Source organism: Calliphora vicina, chromosome 2 (genome assembly GCF_958450345.1).
Source record: "Calliphora vicina chromosome 2, idCalVici1.1, whole genome shotgun sequence".
NCBI classification, from domain to species: domain Eukaryota; kingdom Metazoa; phylum Arthropoda; class Insecta; order Diptera; family Calliphoridae; genus Calliphora; species Calliphora vicina.
The window spans coordinates 140,034,777-140,058,063 of record NC_088781.1 but is presented as its reverse complement, the minus strand read 5'-3'; the positions used below and the strand labels follow the sequence as shown (position 1 = coordinate 140,058,063).

The window sequence follows — 23,287 nt, the reverse complement described above, 5'->3', positions numbered from 1 at the left end:
CGGTTTTTTAAGCAATTTCTTTGAAAATAGGTAAACAAATAAAATGATGGCATTTTAAATTTACAATTAAGGTAAATTTATGTAAAAAATTAAATAAATTTAATAGAAAATTAATTAAATCTAATTTCGAGAAGATTTTAAAAATTAAATTTCGAAAAGCTGTAAAATTTAATTATTCATTATGGTAAGTCTCCTATATGAATTTTTATTTATAGCACCTATAGTTTTCAATTCAATTAAAAACACAATTTATTTAATTTTTATTTATTTTTTTATTTATTTATTTAATAATAAATTTTATTTTGTTTTATTTTATTTTGTATTGCATTCTGCTTATAAATACAATTAGAAAGTAGTCAGATTTAAAAATTATTGAAATTATGAGTTATCGCATTAATTTATGTTTATAATAATATATATTTATATTAAAGAATAATATAAAAAAAACAATTTCTATATAACTAGTCTTTTGAGTTATGGTACAAAAACGTATGCTAACAATATTTAATTAATTTATATATTTTTTTTCATTGTAAAGACTAAAATGTTCGTAACTTTAATGTTTTGAGGACAAATATGCATTTATAAGTTGTAATTGTTGTCGTTGTTGTTTATAATTAAATTACAAAATTTGAAAAAAAATATAATAAAATACCTATAAATTAAACAATACGAACTAGAAGCACATGCACTCTTATATAAAAAAAAAACATTAAATATTTATATTTCTATATTTACGAGTATAAAGAAAATATTTTTTCATTAATTATTTTTTGTTGGTTTGTTTAAATTAATATTTAATTAAAAAATAAAATTTGTTGGTTAAAACATATTGCATTTTTGTTGTTGTTGTTTTGTATAGTGTATGTTTGTTTTGATTTGTTTTTCGAAATGTGATTTTTAATAGCTTTTTAAAAGCTTTACATTAAGCTGAGTAATTTTCACTTAATTTTACTTAATTATAAAAGACAAATTAAAAATAAAGCAATAAAATAATAAAAAATAATGAAAAGCTAAGAAGAAACAAAATAAAAAAGTCGTTAGTAAAAAGGAGTAGACAATTTTACATTTTCCAATGAGTTTTTTTTTTATACACAAAATTACAGCAAATCAATATAAAGCTTTTATCAAATTTCTTCTTGTTTTTGTTATTTGTATGTACATGCCTAAAGAGCTTTGGGATGCTCCCAGCATAGTAGGCGTTTAGTAATGAATTTCATCTTAATTAAATTAGCTTCCTTTTAAAAATACTCCAAAAATATTCATACAATTTATATCCACTTCTTTCATTACTAAAGCCATATCATAATTTATCGTGTTTACTGTACTTCACTATCACTATCACTCTTTTCTGCAAAATTATAAAGGAAATTCAAATTAAATTTATGTTTTAGCTTTCATATGGCTTTAACACTTACCTTTTTTGCCTGTATAGGCATGTCGTTTTAGCCGATCATATAGATCATCCTTGGTGCCATACAGAGAAGCATTCGATCTAGCCAAGGTACTCATTTTACCGCCACCATGTAAACCTTAGATGAATTAAATTAATTTTTACGTACTTTGGCTTGAGTTTAGTTTAACACTTACCATCCTTCATGTAGGTCTCATTGTAGAAATTTGGCATCTCCCAACCATCTTCCTCATCATCGTAGTAGTGAGCGTACGTGCTGTGATGTGAAGGAGCAATAGATTCCGCATACGGCGTATGAGCTCCATAATAGAAGTTCACTTGAGATCCTGTTTGATCCATAGCTGGCGAAAGCATCTTCTTGGGATCACGTTTCTTAGTGGAGCGCACGCAAATCATCCAAATCAATAGCACTATGACTATGATGAAGATAACGGCACCGGCAATACCACCAGCTATGTAGGCAAATTCGGAACGTTCGGCACAATGAGGTCCAGTAAATGAACCCACACAGCGACAGGAAGGTGTACCCTTCAAGTCCTTGACACAGTTGCCTTGATTTTCACAGAAACCATCGCACACATCAGTACACTCCATGCCAGTGCCATTAAAGCCTGGTTTACACTCACACTTGAAGTCATTGGTTTCGCGCACCAATATGCAATAGGCATTTGGATCGCAATGCGGTCTGCCTTCGGCAATTTGTTCACAGGGATTTGTACATTCTGAAGCAGAGGTGGCGCCGGTAATCTTAGTACTATGGTTGGGTGGACAGTGTATGCAAGTAGTTTGTTGAGACTCGGATTGATAGAAGCCCTTGGGACATTCTTCACACATGTTGAGGGTACCATTGAGATAGGTACCGGGTGAGCAAACGGGTAAGGTACATTCTTCCACTGATTTGGAGCCCACCTTGGGTGTAGTGCGACCCAAAGGACAGGCAGCACAAGAAGGTTGTACTCCTTGCAGGCGATAAGTACCACGAGGACAGGGTTCACAACGACCATCCACACCCAGCTGCATGCCCGAAGAACATTCATCACGGCATTCTTTGCGTGATGTAGCTTCAGCCGAACGTGTAGTTTGTCCCAAACCACACAATTCACAGCCAAAGGAACCTTCATTGGGTTGATAAAAGCCATGACCACAAGGTCTGCACAAACCGGTTTCAGAGTCAAAGTATTTGCCAGCAGGACAGCGTTCTTTGCAATTGGCTGCCGAGCGAGCTCCTGGTCCAGCAGTAACGCCAGGGCGACCAGCTATAACAGGACACTTGCTGCATTGCAATTGGCCGGCTTCAGATTGATAGGTGCCGCGTTCACAGGCAATACAAGTCTTGTTGGTGGTATCGTAGAAAGTGCCAATAGCACAGGGAACACAATCGGGTATCATGACAACTTGGCCCACAGGGCAAGCATATTCAGAGCCCAGCTCCAAAGAACCTGGATCAGGTACAGTATTGGGCAATATATCCTGCACAGCAAATTGATCATCCTCCAAAATAAGTTTCTCCAACAAAGTCTTAACGGTGGAACGTTCTCCCGAGGAAGTGTGTATCACGGGATCGCTATATTGAAGAGTTTGGATAGAAAAATTTTTAAATTTGTTTACAAAATAAGAATTTTTCTAATTTAAGCATATGTTAGGCACAATAATGAAAATGATTTTGTTTTAGTAGACAGAGGACCTTAACCATTTGAGAAATTTTAAATTTGAAATGTGTTTATGAAAAGCTTAAGGTTAAGTTTTTTTTTAGGGCTTTAAAGGAGGTGTTGTAATAAAAAAGCAGCAGCAAATGAGTTTAAAGCGTTTAATATTTTAAACATACTTCACTGCCGGGAAAGAAATTTCCAGCGTGTATGTGTCGCCGCCAGTTTGTTGGCGTCCTTGTCGACCACGTGTGTCTGGTTCATCGGCGTCGCTATAAGTTTTGAAACATTAACATAAATTTTAAAACACTTAACATGCTTTCACATAAACATAAAAGATCTACAATTGGTATGACTCGTTTGTTGCTTAACATTTCATTTCAAAATTCCTTTTCCTCCTTCTCGTTTGCCAGTAAATGTAACAATTCCAACAAGTTGGGCATACCAATTGCAATCCTTGAAATACATACAATAAATAACTAAACATCAAATAGTAACAATCGACTATTTCACCATAAAATTGTTGTAAATGAATACATTTAAAACACACAAACATACATAAACGATCCCCTATAGAATAACTAGGATATACTCACTTCAATACTGGAATTTCAGCTTCTAAAACATAAACTCCACCATCCTTGACTTGGCGTTTATTACGGTTACTTTGACCGCCGCGATAGTGATCACACTTGACATCGATTTGAATATCCTTGCACTCCCTAGTTCCCTCCACAGAATACGAACAGAAGTTCCAATCACGATTAAGAGAATTAACAGAGTTGGTAACCTTTTGTCTAAGTACTCCTTGACCGGCCTTGTTGCAAAGCACATCCGAGGGGAAGAGCATTTTAATGCGGAACACACGTTGGGCAGGTTTAGAAGCTGCAAAAGTAAAAACAGAAATTTTAAAAATATTACTTAATAGCTTATTAAAAGTAACTTACGAGAACATGAGGGATACACAAGAGGCATAGAAGTATCACGAGTTGGTCGCCAAAAGCCTTCAGCACCACAAGTATAGAATTCAGGAACTTCTTCGGAGAATCTCAAGCCAGGATTACAGGCAATTTCACATACCTTAAACTGGCCACCGGCACCCCAATCTTTGCAAACTTGTGCACCACCCACAGGATCGGCCAAGGGAGGACAGAATTCAGCTAAATTATTAAAAAAGCAACCATTAAAACAAATCTATTCCAATTGATGTAAAATATAAAACTTACTCAATAATGAAACCTTGAAACTGCAGGAAGCTGTATTGCCAGCGGCATCTGAGGCGATATAAGTTATATCGTAAGAGCCCCACAAAAGTGTGGTACCAGGACGATGGCCATTACGTTCGACTATTTTCGTTACACCAATATTATCGCTAAAGTGAGGTTCATCCCAAGTAACAACGGCAGAACCATTCTTGGCAATAACCCACAAATCTCCAGGACAGTGTTCGACTACTGGTGGTTCCTTGTCAACTTGCAACTGTTGGCAGTTAGGTCCAGTATAACCATTGGGACATCTGCGTTGACCACACATTGAGGGTACGGTACGTTCAACACCACCAGAGGTGTGTTCATAACCAGACCAATTCAAGATTAGACCATTGTACAGCACTGGTTCGGAACGGCAGTCACGTACTTGTTTCTGGATTTCCGAAGTAATATCTAAGGCACGAGCCCATACCTGAGCTTTGGTAACAGTTCCTTGGAAGCCAGTTTCCGAATAAGATACAGCATATTTCGAATCATCAGGTTGTGGACGACCGAGCACAGACCACAAGAATTGTGGCAATGCATGACCTTGAGCATATTCTACCTTGCTGGCGATAAGACCTTCGGTAATAAGCTGCAACTGACCGGTGACTCCATCCCATACAATAGCTACATGATGCCATTGGCCATCATTGACCGAAGTATATTCGCCAAAGGAAAGGAATACATCTTGGAAGTCAGCGAACAAAGAAACTTGTACACCACTGGAATGAGCTTGTAACATAAGGCGACGATTGCTGGCCATATTGGGAGATTCCACACCATACAAGGTGAAAAAGATTCCAGTATCATCCTTTTGAGCAAATTGTACCCACATGGCAATTGTAAGGCTGGAAGATTCACCCGTAAAGAAGGGTACAACTTGAGCAGCAGTAGAACGTGAAGCATCACTGAAGTAAAGATCATAGTCAACTTGAATTGTCTTGCGGCAATCGTCTCCGGTCATATTGAAAGGACATTGACAATAGAAGCCGTTGGTTAAATCGACACAGGTGGCGCCAGGAGGACATGAATTGTCTTTGCAGTCAATGATATCTTCTTCGCAGTTCTTGCCAGTAAATCCTTTAGGACAGGCACATGTATAACCTTCACCAATATCAATGCAAGTGGCTCCATTTTGGCAAACATTAGCATCACAGGCATCGAATTCATATTGACAACCAATACCCGAATAGTCCATGGGGCAGGTACAGTTCAAGCCAGAGCCAAAATCTTGACATTTACCACCATGCATACATGGATTACCAATACAACGTTCTGGAGCAGTTTCGCAGTTTTTACCATCAGTGCCACTAGGACAAACGCAGAAGTAGTCTTGGAACAAATCGATACAGTTGGCATTGTTTTGACAAGGCAGCACGGTATTACATGTGGTGATTTGTGTTTCACAATGCAAACCACTCCAGCCTTCTTGACACACACAGTCGAATCCTCCAACACGATCACGGCATTGGGCATTATTCATACAGGGATTGCTGGCGCAATCATCAATGTCTGTTTCGCAGAGTTCACCAGTGAAACCATCTCTACAAACGCATTCGAATTTATTGTCCAAATCCAAGCAACGTTCTGTGCCCACTGGATTGCAAGGATCACTTAAGCACTCATCAATTTCAGCTTCACAGCTTAAACCGACATAGCCTGGACGGCACTTGCAAGTAAAACCATCCAATTGATCAACACAGGTAGCTCCATTTTGACAAGGGTTCGATTCACAATCATCAATTGTATGCTGGCAATTCTTGCCGGTGTAACCAGGTTCACAAGTACAACTATAGCCATTCACCAAATCAACACAAGTTCCATCGTTAGCACAAGGGCGATCAGCACAATCATCTATATTAATATCACATGATGGACCAGACCATCCAGGATGACACACACACTCATGATCAAACAGACGGTCCACACAAGTACCATGTTTGCAGGGTTCCGACAGACACAAGTCTATCTTCTCTTCGCAACGTTTGCCCGTAAAGCCAGGAGGACATGCGCATTGGAAATCATTAACCAAATCCGTACAGTTTGCACCCAAAAGACATGGATTTTCGGCACAATCATCTATATTTGTTTCACAATTGAAACCTTCCCAACCTGGTAAACATTCACATTTGTAACGACCTTGTTGCAAAGCCTTACAGCTGGCACCATTTGAGCAGGGATTTCCATTGGCAGTGCAAGGATCAATAGTGACATCACAATCTTCACCAGTGTAGCCACTGCGGCACAGACAAGTAAAGTTTTTGAAGCCTGGTTCATTCTTGCACATTGCACGAGCTGGGCAGGTATTTTCCGAGCAATCACTTACTTCCTCCTGACAATTGATACCAGAGTATCCAGCTGGACAATCGCAGCGATAACCTTGTGGTAAATCAGTACATGAGCCACCATTATAACAAGGTTGTGAAGCACATTCATCGATATCGATTTCGCAGCGTTTACCAGAAAAGCCGGCTGGACAGAAACATTGAACTCCATGTCCCATTGGCACACACAGACCTCCATGTTGACAGGCTCCTTCTCCACAAATAACAGGTTTACATTCTTCACGACCTTTAGTACCAGGACCATCGGTGCGCATGTTCGAAGGACATTCGTTACAGGTTTGTGAGCCAACATTGCTCTGGTAGAAATTAACTGGACAAGGTGAACAAGGAGCTAGGCCGGTCGATGAGTAAGTACCAGGAGCACACTTTTGTCTACATAAGTCTTTGTTAGAAGCGGCAGGTTGGAAGGTGAACATGTTTTGAGGACAGGCTTGGCAGTCTTTGAAGCCACCAGTTGGAGGATCGGTGGTAAATGAATTGCGAGGACATTCCAAACAGGGTACTAAACCAGTAGGAGAATAGGTACCATAACCGCATACCGGCACACAATCATTCAAAGATTTTGATCCTTCTTCTTTGGTATAAGTTCCAGCAGGACAACGTAGGCAGGTTCCTTGACGGTCACGATTCTGATAGTAACCACGTGGGCAGTATGTGCAGATATTTTGGCCAACAGCTACATAAGTACCAGCAGGACAATGTAAACATCTGGGTACATCGCTGGTATCCATATTCAAAACTTCACCCACACTACAAGTAAAGCCACGAGAAATATTACTCTTCAAAGCACGAAGTGGGGGACATTGATTGCCAATATTGGAAATGTTCAAGAGAGAATCGATAACAGCACTGGCATATGGAACACTCAAGTCGAAAATCAAATTCAAAGTGGAACCACAAAGTGCATACAATTGTGGTTGTCTGATGGCTGGTAAGATCGACAATATAAAGTCCATGTTAACAACATTTTCATCCAATAAACTGGGCACTGACTTCAGGAAAGTAACATTCATGTTAACATTAACAGCTGAGCAACGTTGCGAAAGTAGTTGATTAAGGCCGGCATAATGTTGAGACAATACATCCTGATATTTGCCAAGACAAGATTGAGCAACAGCACCATTAGCACGATATGTCACCGAGGCAGTTACTTGGTAATCAGCTTGTTCAGTATTTTCTGACACACAATCAGGTACAACCGATGTAGGCTTCCATAAGCGTGATGTTTCGCAAGAAAAGGTCTTAATAGGTTCTCCATCTGTAAAGCGGAAACCAGATTTACAAGTAGCTATACACTCGATGCCACTATCTCCAGGTAAACAGTTAATGGCACCATTTGCCGGAGGTTGTAGTTCCCAGTCAACACAGGGAGAAGCTTGCACTGAGACTTGGAAGTTACAGAAGGCCTTGTTGTTGAACTTATCTGTAGCGGTAACAGTAACATTTTCAAAAGCTCCAATGGTAATTCTTGCACGTTCTGGTGTGAAAGTCAAACGCACTTCACCTGACTCATCAGAGGTCTTGATACGTTTGCGAGTATCGTTAAAGTTGACATCATAGCTTTCCTGGCGATCCACCAACTCAATAACATAACTTTGAGGACATTGCAATAGTGGTGGAGTGACATCGGGAATTGTTATATTAATTTCACAAATGGCCACATTGCCATCGTAATCGAATGCCACATATTTCACAACTGTATCCTTGAAAATATACGAAGGTGTCTTAAAGTTTTGAGGTTTAACTTCCAAACGAGCAATTGAACCCGAATTATCGACAGCAGTAGGTTCCGTGAAATTGACAGGCAGTATAGCGCCATTATCATCACGTTTTACAATGATGGGTTGTTGAGGACAATTTTGGAAAATGGGTGGTTCGTTGTCAACACAAGGTGAGTAACCATAATCATAACCTAGCAATGGTTCCTTTTTGGGTTCTTCACAGCCCATCAATTCAAATTTCAAACAAGCATTGTCCATATAACTGACAATACCCAAGATAACAAAGCGGGCTTGCACATATTTTGGCAGAGTTATCATGGCAAGTTCACCATAATTACCAGGATCACGCATGGTCAAGTTAAAGTTGGGGAAATAAACCACATAGTTTTCATTTTCGGCTTGTTTGTAGAAGAAACGAATTTCGGTGGGACGACCAACAATATCGTTGGTTACAACACCCTTGACAAGAATGGCCTTAACACGATAGATTTGACCCAAATCTACACTGACATAAGTGAAAGCTTCTTGCTTGCCACACCAACCAGTAGCTGAGTTGAGACGAATATTTTTGGCTTCATAGTTGGGACGCTCTGAGGTGGCATTAATGGCAGAATCTGGTATTTTTCCTGAAGTCAAACCCAAAGGCTTGATGACTTTGCACTCTGGCTCACGCATACAGGTAATAGGTCTTGGATTAATAAGAATATAACCGGGACGGTTGCAGCCAAAGAATACTTCAGATCCCTGTTCATAGCTCTTGGCAATTTGACGACCATCACTGGGACGACCAGGATCTTCACAAACGGGGCCTTCACAACGCAAATCTCCAAAGTCCCAAATACCATCAGATTGACAACGTACAACATTGTCGTGATGAGAAGTTTGACCAGCTAATTTGAAGGTGTTTTGGCAACCAAAGAAGAAATTGCTTTGGAAACGGGTATCAACAAATTGGCCATATTCAGCGCCAGGTGTTGGCATAGGGTCATAACAATCTACACGAGGACAAGATGGTTGAGAACCAGATAACCAGTAATCGGGTAGACCAGGTTTGGGATCGTAAACACATTGACGGAATCCAGATGAGGCAGTAGATCTTAACTGACGACCAGCAGAGTTGCAAGTAATAGTAACATTATCGCGGAATGGCACCAAAACAGATTCAGGTTCAGGGCGAACTACGGATAAGCCTTCCAATTTGTCATCAGGCAATGAAACGCATTTGGCATCTGTAGGGGACAATTAATATTTTCGTTAAAACGTAAAAAATATATAATAATTTCTCATAAATTATACTTACAATTACACTCGGGTACTGTGCCATTCCATTGACCACTCGATAAGCACAACAATGATGAACTGCCTTGCATTATGTAACCGAAATTACACTGGAACTTGACAATATCACCAAAATGATGATCATTTTTATCGGTTAACAGTTTACCATTTTCTGGTTCCAAGAGAGTTGGGCACATGACGGGTACACAGGTCTTATTACGTTGATAGATATCGCCATCACGTTCGCCAGTTTCTGATTTCTCAACAGGGAAGCCAGCAGTATTATTGGTGGTATAAAGTTGATAGCCAGTATTACAAGCACAAGCAAAACTTCCGGGAGAATTGACACACTTTTGATCACATCCACCATTATTCTTGGAGCATTCGTTGATGTCTACACAATCAAGACGAGTACAGCCCATAGCCTCCATGCGTATGCAGGGAGCACCAACATAATCTTGAATGCGGAAACGAACATAGCGGGCTTCAATGGGCATAGGAAGGTTCAGAATTGATAGGGTAGGTTCGAGGATTCTAAATTCTACGGCAGTGCCATCGGGATTGGTATAATCTTTGAAACTATCGGTCAAATCATCACTGTATTGAAGTCTTACAGCCGAGGTAAAGGCAATATTGCCATCAATGCGCTGAACCGAGGTGGTACGGAAACCACGCAAAATAGTGGGTGCTTTGAGATCAATCAAAATCCAATTTGCTCCAGGTTCAGCAGAAGCGCCACACCAACCGCCTGATGTTAAGCGTACCATGCCCTTTGAAAAACCTTCTTCACTGGGTGAAGTCATAATACTCTCGTCAGGAACACCACCATTGCTAAGACCCAAATCACCTACTGGACGACACTCAGTTGTAGGAGCAAAGCCAGAGCGACACTTGCAATGGAAGGAACCAGCTGTATTTGCACATTCTGTAGTTGCCAAATCACATTGGGTTGATGTACATTCATTGATATCTTCGCAGGTAGGAGGATTTTCGAAAACTTGATCAGTATTGCAACGAATAATATTGCTGCCAATTAGCTTGTAACCCTTAAAACACTGAACTCTAGCATCATCCGCGAAGTAGTAGGGACGATCGGAATCAACCACAAAACCATTTTCAATCTTGGGGAATTCGAAGCAACGTTTGCGGGAGCAACGTGGTGTATCACCACTCCAGGTACCATTGGACATGCATATTAAGACTGGATGACCATTGCGTTCATAGCCAGGTTCACATTCAAATTGAACAATGGTGCCGTAGCTACGACCACCACCATTTAAGAGCGTAACATTAGCATGTGGCACTTCAGGCAAGGGAGGACATTGGGAAGCCATGCAAGTGGGTTTACGTTCCCAGCGGCCATCGGGCAAACAGGAGATCTTTTCAATGGGAGCTCCAGTGCTAAATGTAAAACCAGCATAACATTGATACATGGCTACACCGCGATAGGTGACATTTGATGAGCCAATTGAGAAGCCATTGTCTATTTGGGGTACAGGACCGCAATATACCTCTGTAAAGGAAACAAATCAAATTTAGTAATTTTTATTATAATTGAGTTAAGTTAATTTCAATTACCTTGACATTTGGGTATATAGGACACACTCCAGTTACCACCCTTCATACATTCAGTAACGATTTTACTTTTGCCGGTGGCAAACTCCTGGCCTATGGGACAAGTAAAGGTAACAACTGTGCCAAAAGCAGTATCACGGCTGGAGGCCAAAGCACCAATACCAGGTTTCAACTCGGGGCAATCAGCTGAGAAGGTAGCAGACCATCTAGAGATAGAAGATTTTAATAAAATAAAATTTTGTTTGATTATAAAGCTATAAAAAAAACTTACCCAGCAGCATTATGCAAAGCATCGGAAGTAAATTTGATAAGCATTTCTCCGGAGGAAGCGGTTAGGGTAAGTTTTGGTGCTGTGGTGCCGGTAAAACCATTACCCGAATGCAAACGAAGACCTGAGGTAGACGAACCATCAAACACCTGAACATTATCGCTTTTGTGTACAATAAACTTGTCAAACTTCAAAGACAAAGGCGAGCCCATGCTGTTGCGTATGGTAAAGAAACACTCCTGGTTCTTGGGATAGTCAGCCAGACCGAAAGCGGGTGAAGTTACGGTGCCATTACGAGCTGTAATAGTGGCCTTGCAACCTTGTATATATCTCAAACTGAAACCCTTGCCAGAATCTCCCAAGCTGGACTTGAAATACAAATACAAAGCACTGCCGGTGGAGATAATAACCTTATCATTGTTGCTGGTTTTGCCGGTAAGTTTAGCAATGGGACGACTCATGGGTGATTCACCATCACGTATAAGCAGATAATCGCGACCCTCATTTATATCCAAATCATCGACTTCAATGGAAATTATGCGACCAGCTTGAGCCTTAATAATATAAAGGCACTCCAAACCGCCGGGATATTGTTTGGGATAATTGGGACTGGTTAAGGTTTGACGTTGCAGAGTGGCCTTCAAAGTGCCACCACAGCTTTTAGCTTCAGTTTTCCAGGTGGCACGGAAACCCTTACGTTCCACACTGCCATCAGTGGTGAATTTAACAATCATGAAATTCGAGGCCGAGACTAGAGGTTGAGTAGTTAAGTCCTGCTTACCACTCAAAGTGGCCAATGAAACCGATTTGTCTTCCGTGCGTCCGCCTACCAAAATCTGCACAGTATCAAAAGTTTTTTCCGTTTCGAAATCCTGGAACTGCAAAATAATATTGCTGCCCAAGGGACCTTCCAAAGTCCATTTGCATTTGGAGAGAGCACCGTACTTATGAGGATAATTAGGACTCTCTATGACATCACCACCCGACTGCATATGATAGTGACACTGAGCGGCACAATCCAATTCATCAGAACCATCACCACAATCATCAGAGCCATCACACTTGAAACTTTGATTGATGCACTTGCCATTGGCACAGTGTATAGAGTTGGCCGGACAAGCCGAGGAACGGCACATGAAGGGCAATAAACTTTCGCAGGTGCCCAAATCCCAAGATTGGAATGTGGAAGCAAATGTGGCTGCTACACATTCACCAGACATAGGATCGGGTTGATGTAAAGACCAGAAACCCGAGTATTGTGAGATTAAAGCTCCCGAAGCCGATTCCAAGGTATTGGTTCTCAGTTCATCCAAAGAGGCCAAACCCAGCCAATATTTATCGGAGGCCCTATGATTGGGATCATTGGAGCGGGCTATCGTTAATGTATCATTATTTTCGGCAAATGTGTCAATGGCCACCAACTCAGCGCCATACCTTAATTGGATAAATTTAAAAAAAAGGGAAAATTATTTAATTATGTTACTTTTTCTTTTTGTTTCTGTTGTTGTTTGTTTAATGTTCTAACACATTAACACTCTCTACTCATCTCTAGTTAATCATTCAATTGTTTTAATTATTATTACCAAAAAAGAAAAAAAAAACGTGTGTGTTGGTTCAAACTTAAAGAAATTGAACTAATAACACAAATAAATTTTTAACTACTTTCTATTTCTGTTTAAGTGATTTGTTGAATGTATGAGTATGACTGGCACACAGATACTACTCAAATAATAATTGTTGGCCCAAATATAGAAAACAGTGGTATTAACAGCCAAAAAATATATATAAATTTTTGTTTTTCTACAATCATACATTAGTATTTTTATGTGTTTTTTTGTATTGTATTTTATAGTAAAAACTACTTGTACAACAACAACAATTGTAAATAAACTTTCATTTCCAATGATGATGATGAACAGAAAATACAACAATAATAACTACCAGAACAGCATTACAACTAAAACGTGATTTTTTTTCTTCTTTCTGGCGCTACATTTAATCACACTTTGTATTCACACACATGTTGAAATAATTACATTATTTTGAAAACTGAGTACTAGTACATTCATACACACATCAGGAACGAAAGAAATTGGTACATTTTGGTTGGAAATATACAAACTGGAAACGTAATGAAAATTGTAAACGATGTAATTTAAAATACTACAACTTTTATTTAGAACATTGTCTATTTTGCAATTTTGTGTAACATTTTGTAAAAAGTACTTTTTGGCAAGTTTGGGCCCTTAATTTTTGGGACTCATTGTTTTGTCCAAATATTCAAGGGAAAGCCAGGATGAAAATCTTTCTACGAATATCCCTAAGAGGATGGTTTGATATAAGACATAAACTGATTTTATCGTCCTTTTTGCCTTATATATGAAGTTTTTTCAAAAGTACTTTTTGTTAAGATTTTGCCCATTTTGTTTTAATACTAGATCTTATATCCTAATAATCAATGTAAAACCGGGATATTAATCCTTCTACAGATATCTTTAACATGATGGTTTGATATAGGGAGGCTTAAGCTGCTACATTCGTGCTTTTGTTGGTACTATCTGAGTTTAAAAGTACTGTAAACTGTACTTTTTTGATACTTGTGAGCAATTATGTCATTTATGCTTAATTTTTATTAAATCAAATCATTAACTATTTAACACTAACAATATTTGATACATTTTACAAAATTAAAAAAATGGTTTGTTAGAACTCAAATAATCATCTAGATTATTCAAAAATATTGAGGAAAATGAACGATTAATATTTAAGAAGTATTGGGAGTATGACATAAAAATGGGGAATTACAATAGATGGCGTACTTTTCAACGCGGTTTTAGTTTTTAATAACTTATATGTAATTTTGAAGGGTATGTAGTATTTTTACTACAATTTTGAAAAAATAGTATTTTTTGAAATAGTACTAGAAATACTACCCCTTAAAAAAGTAATAGAAATACTACTTTTTTAAAATAGTAGTAGAAATTAGTGTTTATAAAAAACCGACTTTTTAAAAAACCGGTTTGTCGGTTAACCGAAAATTGGGCTTTTTTAGAAAACCGGTTTTTCGGTTAACCGACATCGAAAAAACCGGTTAAACCGGTTAACCGTCGTATATATGTAGAAAACATAAAATGTCCAATAAAGTATATACAGCTTTAAAATTTGTAGTTTTTAGTAGTCAGGAATGGTTAATATTAAATACCTATGAATATACAAAAGTGCTAAGTCCATTTTATTTTGTAAAAATTTCAAAATTATTATCTCAGTCAAATGGAATTGAGTATAAATATGTTACTAAATATATAATATACTTGTTTTAATTATTGGTTTATTCATTAACTTTTTCTGATATGGAACAGAAAATGTAGCAAGTCCCAAAAATGGACCTATATGATGCAAACGCACTTCTTCTTAGCTGTGATTATTTGTCATTATAAATCATACCAAATAATTAATAAAACTCCATTATCAGATTTCAAATTATGGATTTTGGAACGTTGTTATTTCTGAAAAGGAATTTGTACACTAAGCGAAATGAATAATAAAATAAAATTTTAAGAACAAAACACACTAATGAAGTCAAATTGATTGAAATAAGGTATGCACATCAAATTCAACTTGACGTTTGCTAAAATCATCATGATTAACTTCTAGAATTCTGCGGAATTTAATTTTTATAGTTTGATTATGTGCAATTTATTCTGAAAAAGTTTTTAAGTAAACTCATCGTCCTCTACTATTTAGAATCATTGTAATTCTTAAAAATATCAATCTAAATAGGTTTATATTGTCAGCAGTTTAGGTTTCAAATCAGACCAATAATGTTTGTACAACGAATATAAAAAATGCACAAAACCATGAGATTTCTTAATTTTATACCTAAATTTTAAAAACCGGTTAACCGAGTGATAAAAACCGGATAAACCGGTTAACCGAAAATCAACATTTTAAATTAACCGGTTCGCAAAAAACCGAGATTTCGAAGAAAAACCGGTTTTTCGGTTAACCGGTTTATAAACACTAGTAGAAATACTACCTTTTAAAAAAGTAGTAAATGTACTACTTTTTTAAAAAAGTAGTATTTTCTAAAATAGTAGTCGAAATACTTACTACCTTTTAAAAAGTAGTAGAGATTCTACATTTTTAAAATAGCAGTAGAAATACTACTTTTTAAAAGAGTAGTAGAAATGCTACTTTTATAAAATAGTAGTAGAAATACTACTTTACCAAAATAGTAGTACAAATACTACTTTTTTTAAAAATGGTAGTAGAAATTCTACTTTTTTAAAATAGTAGTAAAAATGCTACTTTTTTAAAATAGTAGTAGAAATATTACGTTTTTAGAATAGTAGTAGATATACTACTTTTTTAAAATAGTAGTAGAAATACTACATTTTTAACAATATTAGTAGAAATACTACATTTTAAAAAAGTTAGTAGAAATACTACTTTTTTAAAATGGTGGTAGAAATACTACTTTTCTAAAATAGTAGTAGAAATACTACTTTTATAAAATAGTAGTAAAAATACTACTTTTTAAAAATAGTAGTAGAAATACTACTTTTTTAAAATAGTAGTAGAAATACTACTTTTCTAAAATAGTAGTAGAAATACTACTTTTCTAAAATAGTAGTAGAAATACTACTTTTTTGAAATAGTAGTAGAAATACTACTTTTAAAAAAAAGTAGTAGAAATACTACTTTTTTAAAATACATAGTAGTAGAAATACTACTTTTTTAAAATAGTAGTAGAAATACTACTTTTTTAAAAAATGTAGTAGAAATACTACTTTTCAAAATAGTAGTAGAAATACTACTTTTCTAAAATAGTAGTAGAAATACTACTTTTTTAAAATAGTAGTAAAAATACTACTTTTTAAAAATAGTAGTAAAAATACTACTTGTTTAAAAAAGTAGTAGAAATACTACATTTATAAAATAGTAGTAAAAATACTACTTGTTTAAAAAAGTAGTAGAAATACTACATTTATAAAAATTGAGGTAGAAATACTACATTTTTAAAAAAGGTAGTAGAAATACTACTTTTCTAAAATAGTAGTAGAAATACTACTTTTTTAAAATAGTAGTAAAAATAATACATTTTTAAAAAAGGCAGTAGAAATACTACTTTTTTTAAAAGGTAGTTTGGTCGATGCTTATGGCGTGGCCAACCAGCCGAATCGACACCAGAGTCATGGCGCTAAGGTAATGCTCTGTATTTGGTGGGAGCAATAGGTTTCTATCTATTATGAGCTGCTGAAATCTGATCAAACCATTACAGGAAACTTGTACCGAACTCAACTGATTCGTTTGAAGCTAGCATTGGCCGGAAAAAGCCCAGAACATGCGGCCAGACATGAAACCGTAATATTCCATCATGACAACGCTAGGCCACATGTTGCAATACCTGTATTTAGTATTTAGAATGAAATGGTTGGCTAGTTTTGCCCCTCCGACTACTATTTGTTTCGATCGATGCAGAACACTCTCTCTGCGATACGCTTCACTTTAGAGCAGAGTATCCGAAATTGGCTTGATTCGATCTTGGCCTCAAAAGTTGAGTAAATCTTTTAACTCGGAATTCATATGTTGCCAGAAAGATGTGAAAAGATCATAGTTAACAATGGCAAATACTTTGAATAAATTTATATTGTACAAATGTTTCAAAATAAAAGCTAAAAATTTTAAAAAATCCCGCATTTTTAAAAATTTACGAAAAAAAAAAAAAATTATGTAGATGATTTTTAGAAAAGGTACAATTTTTAAAGTACTTTGGTAGCATTTGTAATAGATTTCTTATAGACAGAAGAAAAAATATCTTCATATGTATTTTATAATGATCGTATAGATGTGATAAAAAAAATATATCATGAATTTTCCATATGAAATCAACAAAAAAACAATAAAAGCAAAAACATAATTTTTTAACAAGAACAACTTAAATATTTGTAGACTTCTTCTGCTAGTTGCGTACTTGATCACAAAGAATGTGTTTAATGATTTATGAATGAAAGCCACTTGTTTTTACTTTTATTATCACTGTCCCTCTGCTTCTTTTTACCTAAAACTTAAAATATTCAAGTAAATATTAAAAAAAAACATGTAAAATGATCTTCTATTGTTACTTCTTGTGAAGTTTATCTGTAATTTTTAGAATTTCAATCTCTCAAACCTTTTTTACTCTCTCTTGTTTTCATTTTTTTTTATTATTATTCATTCATTAGCATTTAGAATTCTTTAGATTTGGGTTAACAACAGGTTAAACATAATAGTTTTTAAAATTTTCAACTGAATGGCCGAAAATTAAGAGAAGATCACACACATACATCACATACTACACTTTCTTCGAAGCTTGTTAATAATAAAAACTTGTCTGAAAGTTTTCAATAAACAAAAATATTTAACCACACACTCAGGCACAGATATGCAGACATATATACATCCATACACATATCAAATGTATTTGTACAAGTGTATGACAATGTATAGTTAGCAATGTAAGTTTAAGGGCACTAAGAGTTGAAAATTTAACAGAAAACATTCAAAAACTATATTACTGATTGGAATGTTCGTTACTAACAAAATGTTTCAAATGTAAATTTTAATACTTTTATTAAGAATATTTAGTAGAATATATGAATTAACTAATACATTTACTTTCGAATTCTTATTTTCACACTTAATCTAAAACTTTGCACTGTAATTTTCTCATACAGGTTTGTGAAACCATAATATGTGGTTAATATAAAAACAAATATATAAATTACATATAATTGTTGATGTACGTACATCGAAATACTTTCAGACATTTTTAAAACTTTTTTTTTTAAATCAATATTCAAATATTGAAAATAAATTTATTTGCATACTTAATAAATGCGAAATGTAAAGAAAAAAGAAGAGTTCAATAAACTTCAACTAAAATCTTCGTATATAGCAAATTATATCAAACGTTTTTGATTATTTAAGTGATGTCATGAAAATTTGATTTCTAAAATTAATTAAAAATAAGTAAGAGACCTATATTCGATTGGGCCATAACTTATATACCCTTTACCAAACTTTACTTTAAGGTGAAGATTGAAAATATTTTTTGATGAAACAAATTTGAAGGAAAACAAGGGAGTTATATTCGGCTGTGCCGAATCTTATATACCCTTCACCAAATTATACTTCAAAATACAAATTTTAAATATTTTCAAGTGAACAAAATTTATTTTTTTTGCAGTTTTTTAATTTTTTTTTTAAAAAAAAAATTTTCAAATTGTTTTTTGTAAAAATTTTATTTTTAAATTTAAAAAAAAAATTTTTGTTTTTTAATTTTTTTTTGGTGAAAAAAAATTCGGATTAAAAAATATTTTTTCCGATTTTGATCCATTGTAGGTCCAATTTACTATGGTCTTATATACGTCGTTGCAAAGGTCTTTGAAATATCTATCATTAGATATCCATATTGTCTATATTAATGACTTAGTGTAATCCAGATATAGGTCAAAAATAGTTAAAAAATCGAGGTTGTCGTGTTTTTTTTTGCTTATATCTCAGCCATTTGTGTGCCCATTTTCCGGAATTTAAATAGCAGCCGAACCGGAACTATAGCGGATATATTGATATATGAATCTTGTATGTAAGTTATTTGGGGGTTTCGGAAAGTTGATTTCAACATACAAATGGATAGGCGGACTCTGCTATATATGACGATCCAGAATATATATCCCATATATATGGGGTCGCAAATGAAAAATGTAGAAATTACAAAAAAAGTACCAATAAATTGCAATAAATAGTAGTATATTTCTACATAAATTATTTTAATGTTATTTTAAATACTTATTTTGGTACTTTTTAAAAATTTCAAAAAAAAGTACCAATGAAAAAGTACCTTAAATTATTAATTATTTTAAAAAAGTACCAAGATTTTAAAAATGTAACAAACAAATTTGAAAAGTATAAAAAGTACCACAAGAAATGCTGATAATTAAAAACTGGATGGCTTTAAATTTTGCATTTTGTTACCTTTTTTGCGTACCTTTTGGGACATTTTTACAAAAATAGTGACAATTAATAGCAATATTTTGAGTATTTTATTTTGAATTTTTGGCATTGTTATTAGAAAGGAATTTTTAAAGTTTAATTATTATTTTGGTACTTTTTTTTTTGGTACTTTTTGGAACATTTTGAAATTTTTCTAAAAAATTTTAATAAATTTTTCTTTCAATATTTCTACCACAAGAAATGCTAATAAACTGGATGGCATTTAATTTCCATTTTAATACTTTTTTTGCGTCCTTTTTGGTACTTCTCCGTATTTATTTTAAAAAAAGTCACAAATAATAGCAATATTTTGAGTATTTTATTTTTAATATTTGGCATTTGCTAGGAAAACACAATTTGTAAATTTGTTACCATTAGAAAGGGCATTTTTAAAGATTTATTATTTTGGCACTTTTTTTGGCACTTTTTTTTAGGTACATTTTTGGTAATTCTAGAAATTTTCATAAAGAATATCAATAAAAAGCTGTTAAATTAACCTCTCAATATTTCTACTATAAGAAATGCTAATAAATTTTAAACTGGATGGCTTTTATCTTCATTTTGGTACCTATTTTAAGTACCAAATAATAAAAAAAAATGTTGAGTATTTTATTTTTAATTTTTGTCATTTGCTAGCAATTGGTTATACTTAGAAAAGGAATTATTTTTAATGTTAAGTATTATTTTGGTACTTTTTGGGGTACTTTTTTAAAGAAAAATGTTGGTACTTTTTTAAAATTTTGTAAAAAGTATCAATTAAAAGCTGTTCAAACAAAGCATATTTTTATAAATTGTAAATAAATTCTTAAAAAAAAGTACCAAGATTTTACAAAAGTAGGAAAAGAAATACGAAATACTTATAAATTTGAAACTGGATGGTTTTAAAACTTCTATTTTCAATGATATTGAATTTGCCTTTAAATAAAAATTCTTAATTCAAAATAAAACATAAAAAATGTCCCCTTAAAATTTGAAAATTAAAGAAATGGTAGTAACAGGTTTTTAATCGTAATGATTTTTCAGATTTATAGAATAGAGTGACATTCAAAAATATTGAAACTTGTTTTTAAACTAAACTTTGATTGAACTTACCTTCTACATAATTCAGCACTTTTCTCCCAAGAATGTTTTATATTAAAATATTTATAACAATGTAAACCACGTAATTCCCAACCTAAAAATGAGAAGAAATGAAAAATAAATTAATTTATTAATAAATGCATAAAATTAACTAAAATACAAAACCAAACATATAAATATTTGAAAAACCATTTAATCACAGAGATGCATAATAAACCTTAGTGGTTAAGACTGACTTTTAATATTGTAATTTGTATGGCTAGGGGCTTTCTTTTGACCGCTGCAACCAAAAGAAAACGAAAATGAAAATAAATATTTAAACACCAAAAAGAAAATGTTTATAATAAATGCGTTAACATAACTTAATATTATAAAATAAGACGCTAGCGATTACTACAAGAATTTCACCTTAAACACTTTCTCAAAAGCCAGGCTAACAAAAAAAGGCCTAAACGCACGCACACTTATATACAAAATTATTTATTGTAAACGCATAATTGACTTTAAAGTTTAAACACTAAATACAACAAAAACAACAACAAATTAACTGCAGCAATCAATGATCGAAACTTGTATCCAATAATGCAGTGGTTAAAGGGAGGGCTCACAACTTTCTACTCAAAGAAATTAAAAAAAAAACAAATGAATTGAAATGTTATTTGTGTTAAAAAAATTAATATTTCCCTCTAATTCTTTTAAATTTATTTAGTTTTTTTTTCAATTCAAAAGAAATTTTCTAAAGTATGTTTTTGTATAAATGAGTCATGTCGTGTCATGGTCAGTCATGCTTGTTTTTTCAAATAGGCGCCCAATTTTATAGCATAATAAAAATCGAAAACAAATGTGTAATTTAGTATTATTATAAGACATTTTTATTTGTCTATGCAATTTGTTTCTATATTTATTATTACTTTCATTGTAATTGTAATGTAATGGAAAGCTGTCAATCAAGGCTTCAAATATGACAATTCATTGGAATCTTGCCTTAATACATTAAAACTTTCCTTGGCTTAAAGCAAAAACTTGTATTTTTCAAAACTTAAAAAAACAAAATACTTAAATGAAAACGAAACCAAACCAAACCAAACTCAATGCAAAAAAAAAAAAAATAAGAAAAAAAATTAAAAGTCAAGTTTATTTTGTTGGCTTAAAACAGATTTTATTTTTACGTTACATTGTTGAAACTTGAATTATTACCAAATCGAGTAAAAACGTTTAAACAGAAGTGCGATTTTGTTTACAATTGTAAAAAATCCATTTTGGTTAAAGTGAAACAAACAATTCAAATTCGTTTTAGAAATACATGTCCGTTTTGGGAGAAAAAACAAAATAAACTTGAAAAGTACCAAACAGGTACCATTTTTTTTTGGACATTACAAGGACTAACAAAGTCATAAGTGTAAGTAGTGCTCTTTATGTATAACAAATAAACTAAAAAAACAATGTTAGGAAGTAAAATCAAATCTATTCCAAATTTAAAGATTCCAATTTTTTACAAGTTTTTATGTCATTCATGGTGAATGAAGTGGCAAGGTTATATATAAGTTTCTCATTTCGTTTTGTAATTTCTACATTTTTTATTTGCCATAAAGTATATATTTTCTGGATATTTATAGATAGCGGAGTCGAATTAGCCATGTCCGTCTGTATGTTGAAATCAACTTTACGTAGCCCCCAAATAACTTACATACATGATTCATACATCAATATATCCGCTTTAGACCCGGTTTGGGTGATATTTAAAATCGAGAAAATCGGACAAGCTCGATTTTTGGCCAATATGGATACCTAATGGTAGATATTTCAAAGTCCTTTACAAAGACGTATATAAAGGTTTGACATACAAAGTCAAAAGCGGGTAAAATACTTTTAACCCGATTTTTTTTTTTTCAACAAAAAACAATTTTTATGATAATTTTTTTTCTCTACTAGTTAGACCTATAATGGTTCAAAATCGGTAAACATTTTTTTTAAACCGAATTTTTTTTCAAAACAAAAAAATTTATAATATTTTTTTCTCGAATAAATTTAAAGAAAAAAATGAAAATTTTTTAAAAACAATTGGAAAAAATTTTTAAAAAACAACATTGAAAAAAAAAAATTTTTACTTTTTTTAAATTTTTATTTTAAAGTATAATTTGGTATATAGGATCTGGTACAGCCGAATATAGTAGCTATCTTACTTGTTTGGCAATAATATAGTCATAGTAATTATTTATATGATTGTGGTAACCATATTATGGTAAAGATAAGATTCACCTGGTAAGGTTACATAATATAGTCAAAAAACTTGTAAACATTTTGAAATGGTTACAATAAACATTTGCAACTATATTTTTTCTCTATAAACTGGGTTTCCGCATACACCGTAATCGGCGCCGATAACGAAGCCTGAAACTGAAAATCGTTGCTGGTCGTCACCGTCTCGTTTCTGAATTGCTTTCGTTTCAGTTGGGTGCGTTGCGGCATAAAACAGAAACGAAATTATTTTTTAAGTTGTCAATTGGAAATTAAATAGAATTTCATTATTTTTGAAAAAATCTATTATTTTTTCATCTTCCAATAAAGAAAATTTATTTTTTTTATTCATTTTGATTTGCTTTAAATTTGAAATAAAAAAATAATTAAAATAATTTCGTTACTGCAGCACCGAAAACAACCTACTTGAAGTTGTTT

General features: G+C 33.8%; 1 protein-coding gene across 1 annotated transcript in view; it reads right to left on the bottom strand.

Moving 5' to 3' along the window:
- Positions 1–248: 248 nt before the first annotated feature.
- uif (sushi, von Willebrand factor type A, EGF and pentraxin domain-containing protein uif) overlaps positions 249–23,287 on the bottom strand; it is a 51,974-nt gene continuing 28,935 nt past the window's right edge. Inside the window, exons 3-13 of the mRNA XM_065502235.1 lie at positions 20,624–20,705; positions 11,501–12,931; positions 11,233–11,435; positions 9,677–11,167; positions 4,287–9,605; positions 4,008–4,220; positions 3,657–3,945; positions 3,240–3,332; positions 1,591–2,978; positions 1,419–1,532; positions 249–1,351 (exon numbers count right to left, since the gene is read on the bottom strand). Coding sequence (XP_065358307.1) covers positions 1,320–1,351; positions 1,419–1,532; positions 1,591–2,978; positions 3,240–3,332; positions 3,657–3,945; positions 4,008–4,220; positions 4,287–9,605; positions 9,677–11,167; positions 11,233–11,435; positions 11,501–12,931; positions 20,624–20,705 — 10,655 coding nt within the window. The 3' untranslated portion in view covers positions 249–1,319. The remainder of the gene's footprint in view (positions 1,352–1,418; positions 1,533–1,590; positions 2,979–3,239; positions 3,333–3,656; positions 3,946–4,007; positions 4,221–4,286; positions 9,606–9,676; positions 11,168–11,232; positions 11,436–11,500; positions 12,932–20,623; positions 20,706–23,287) is intronic.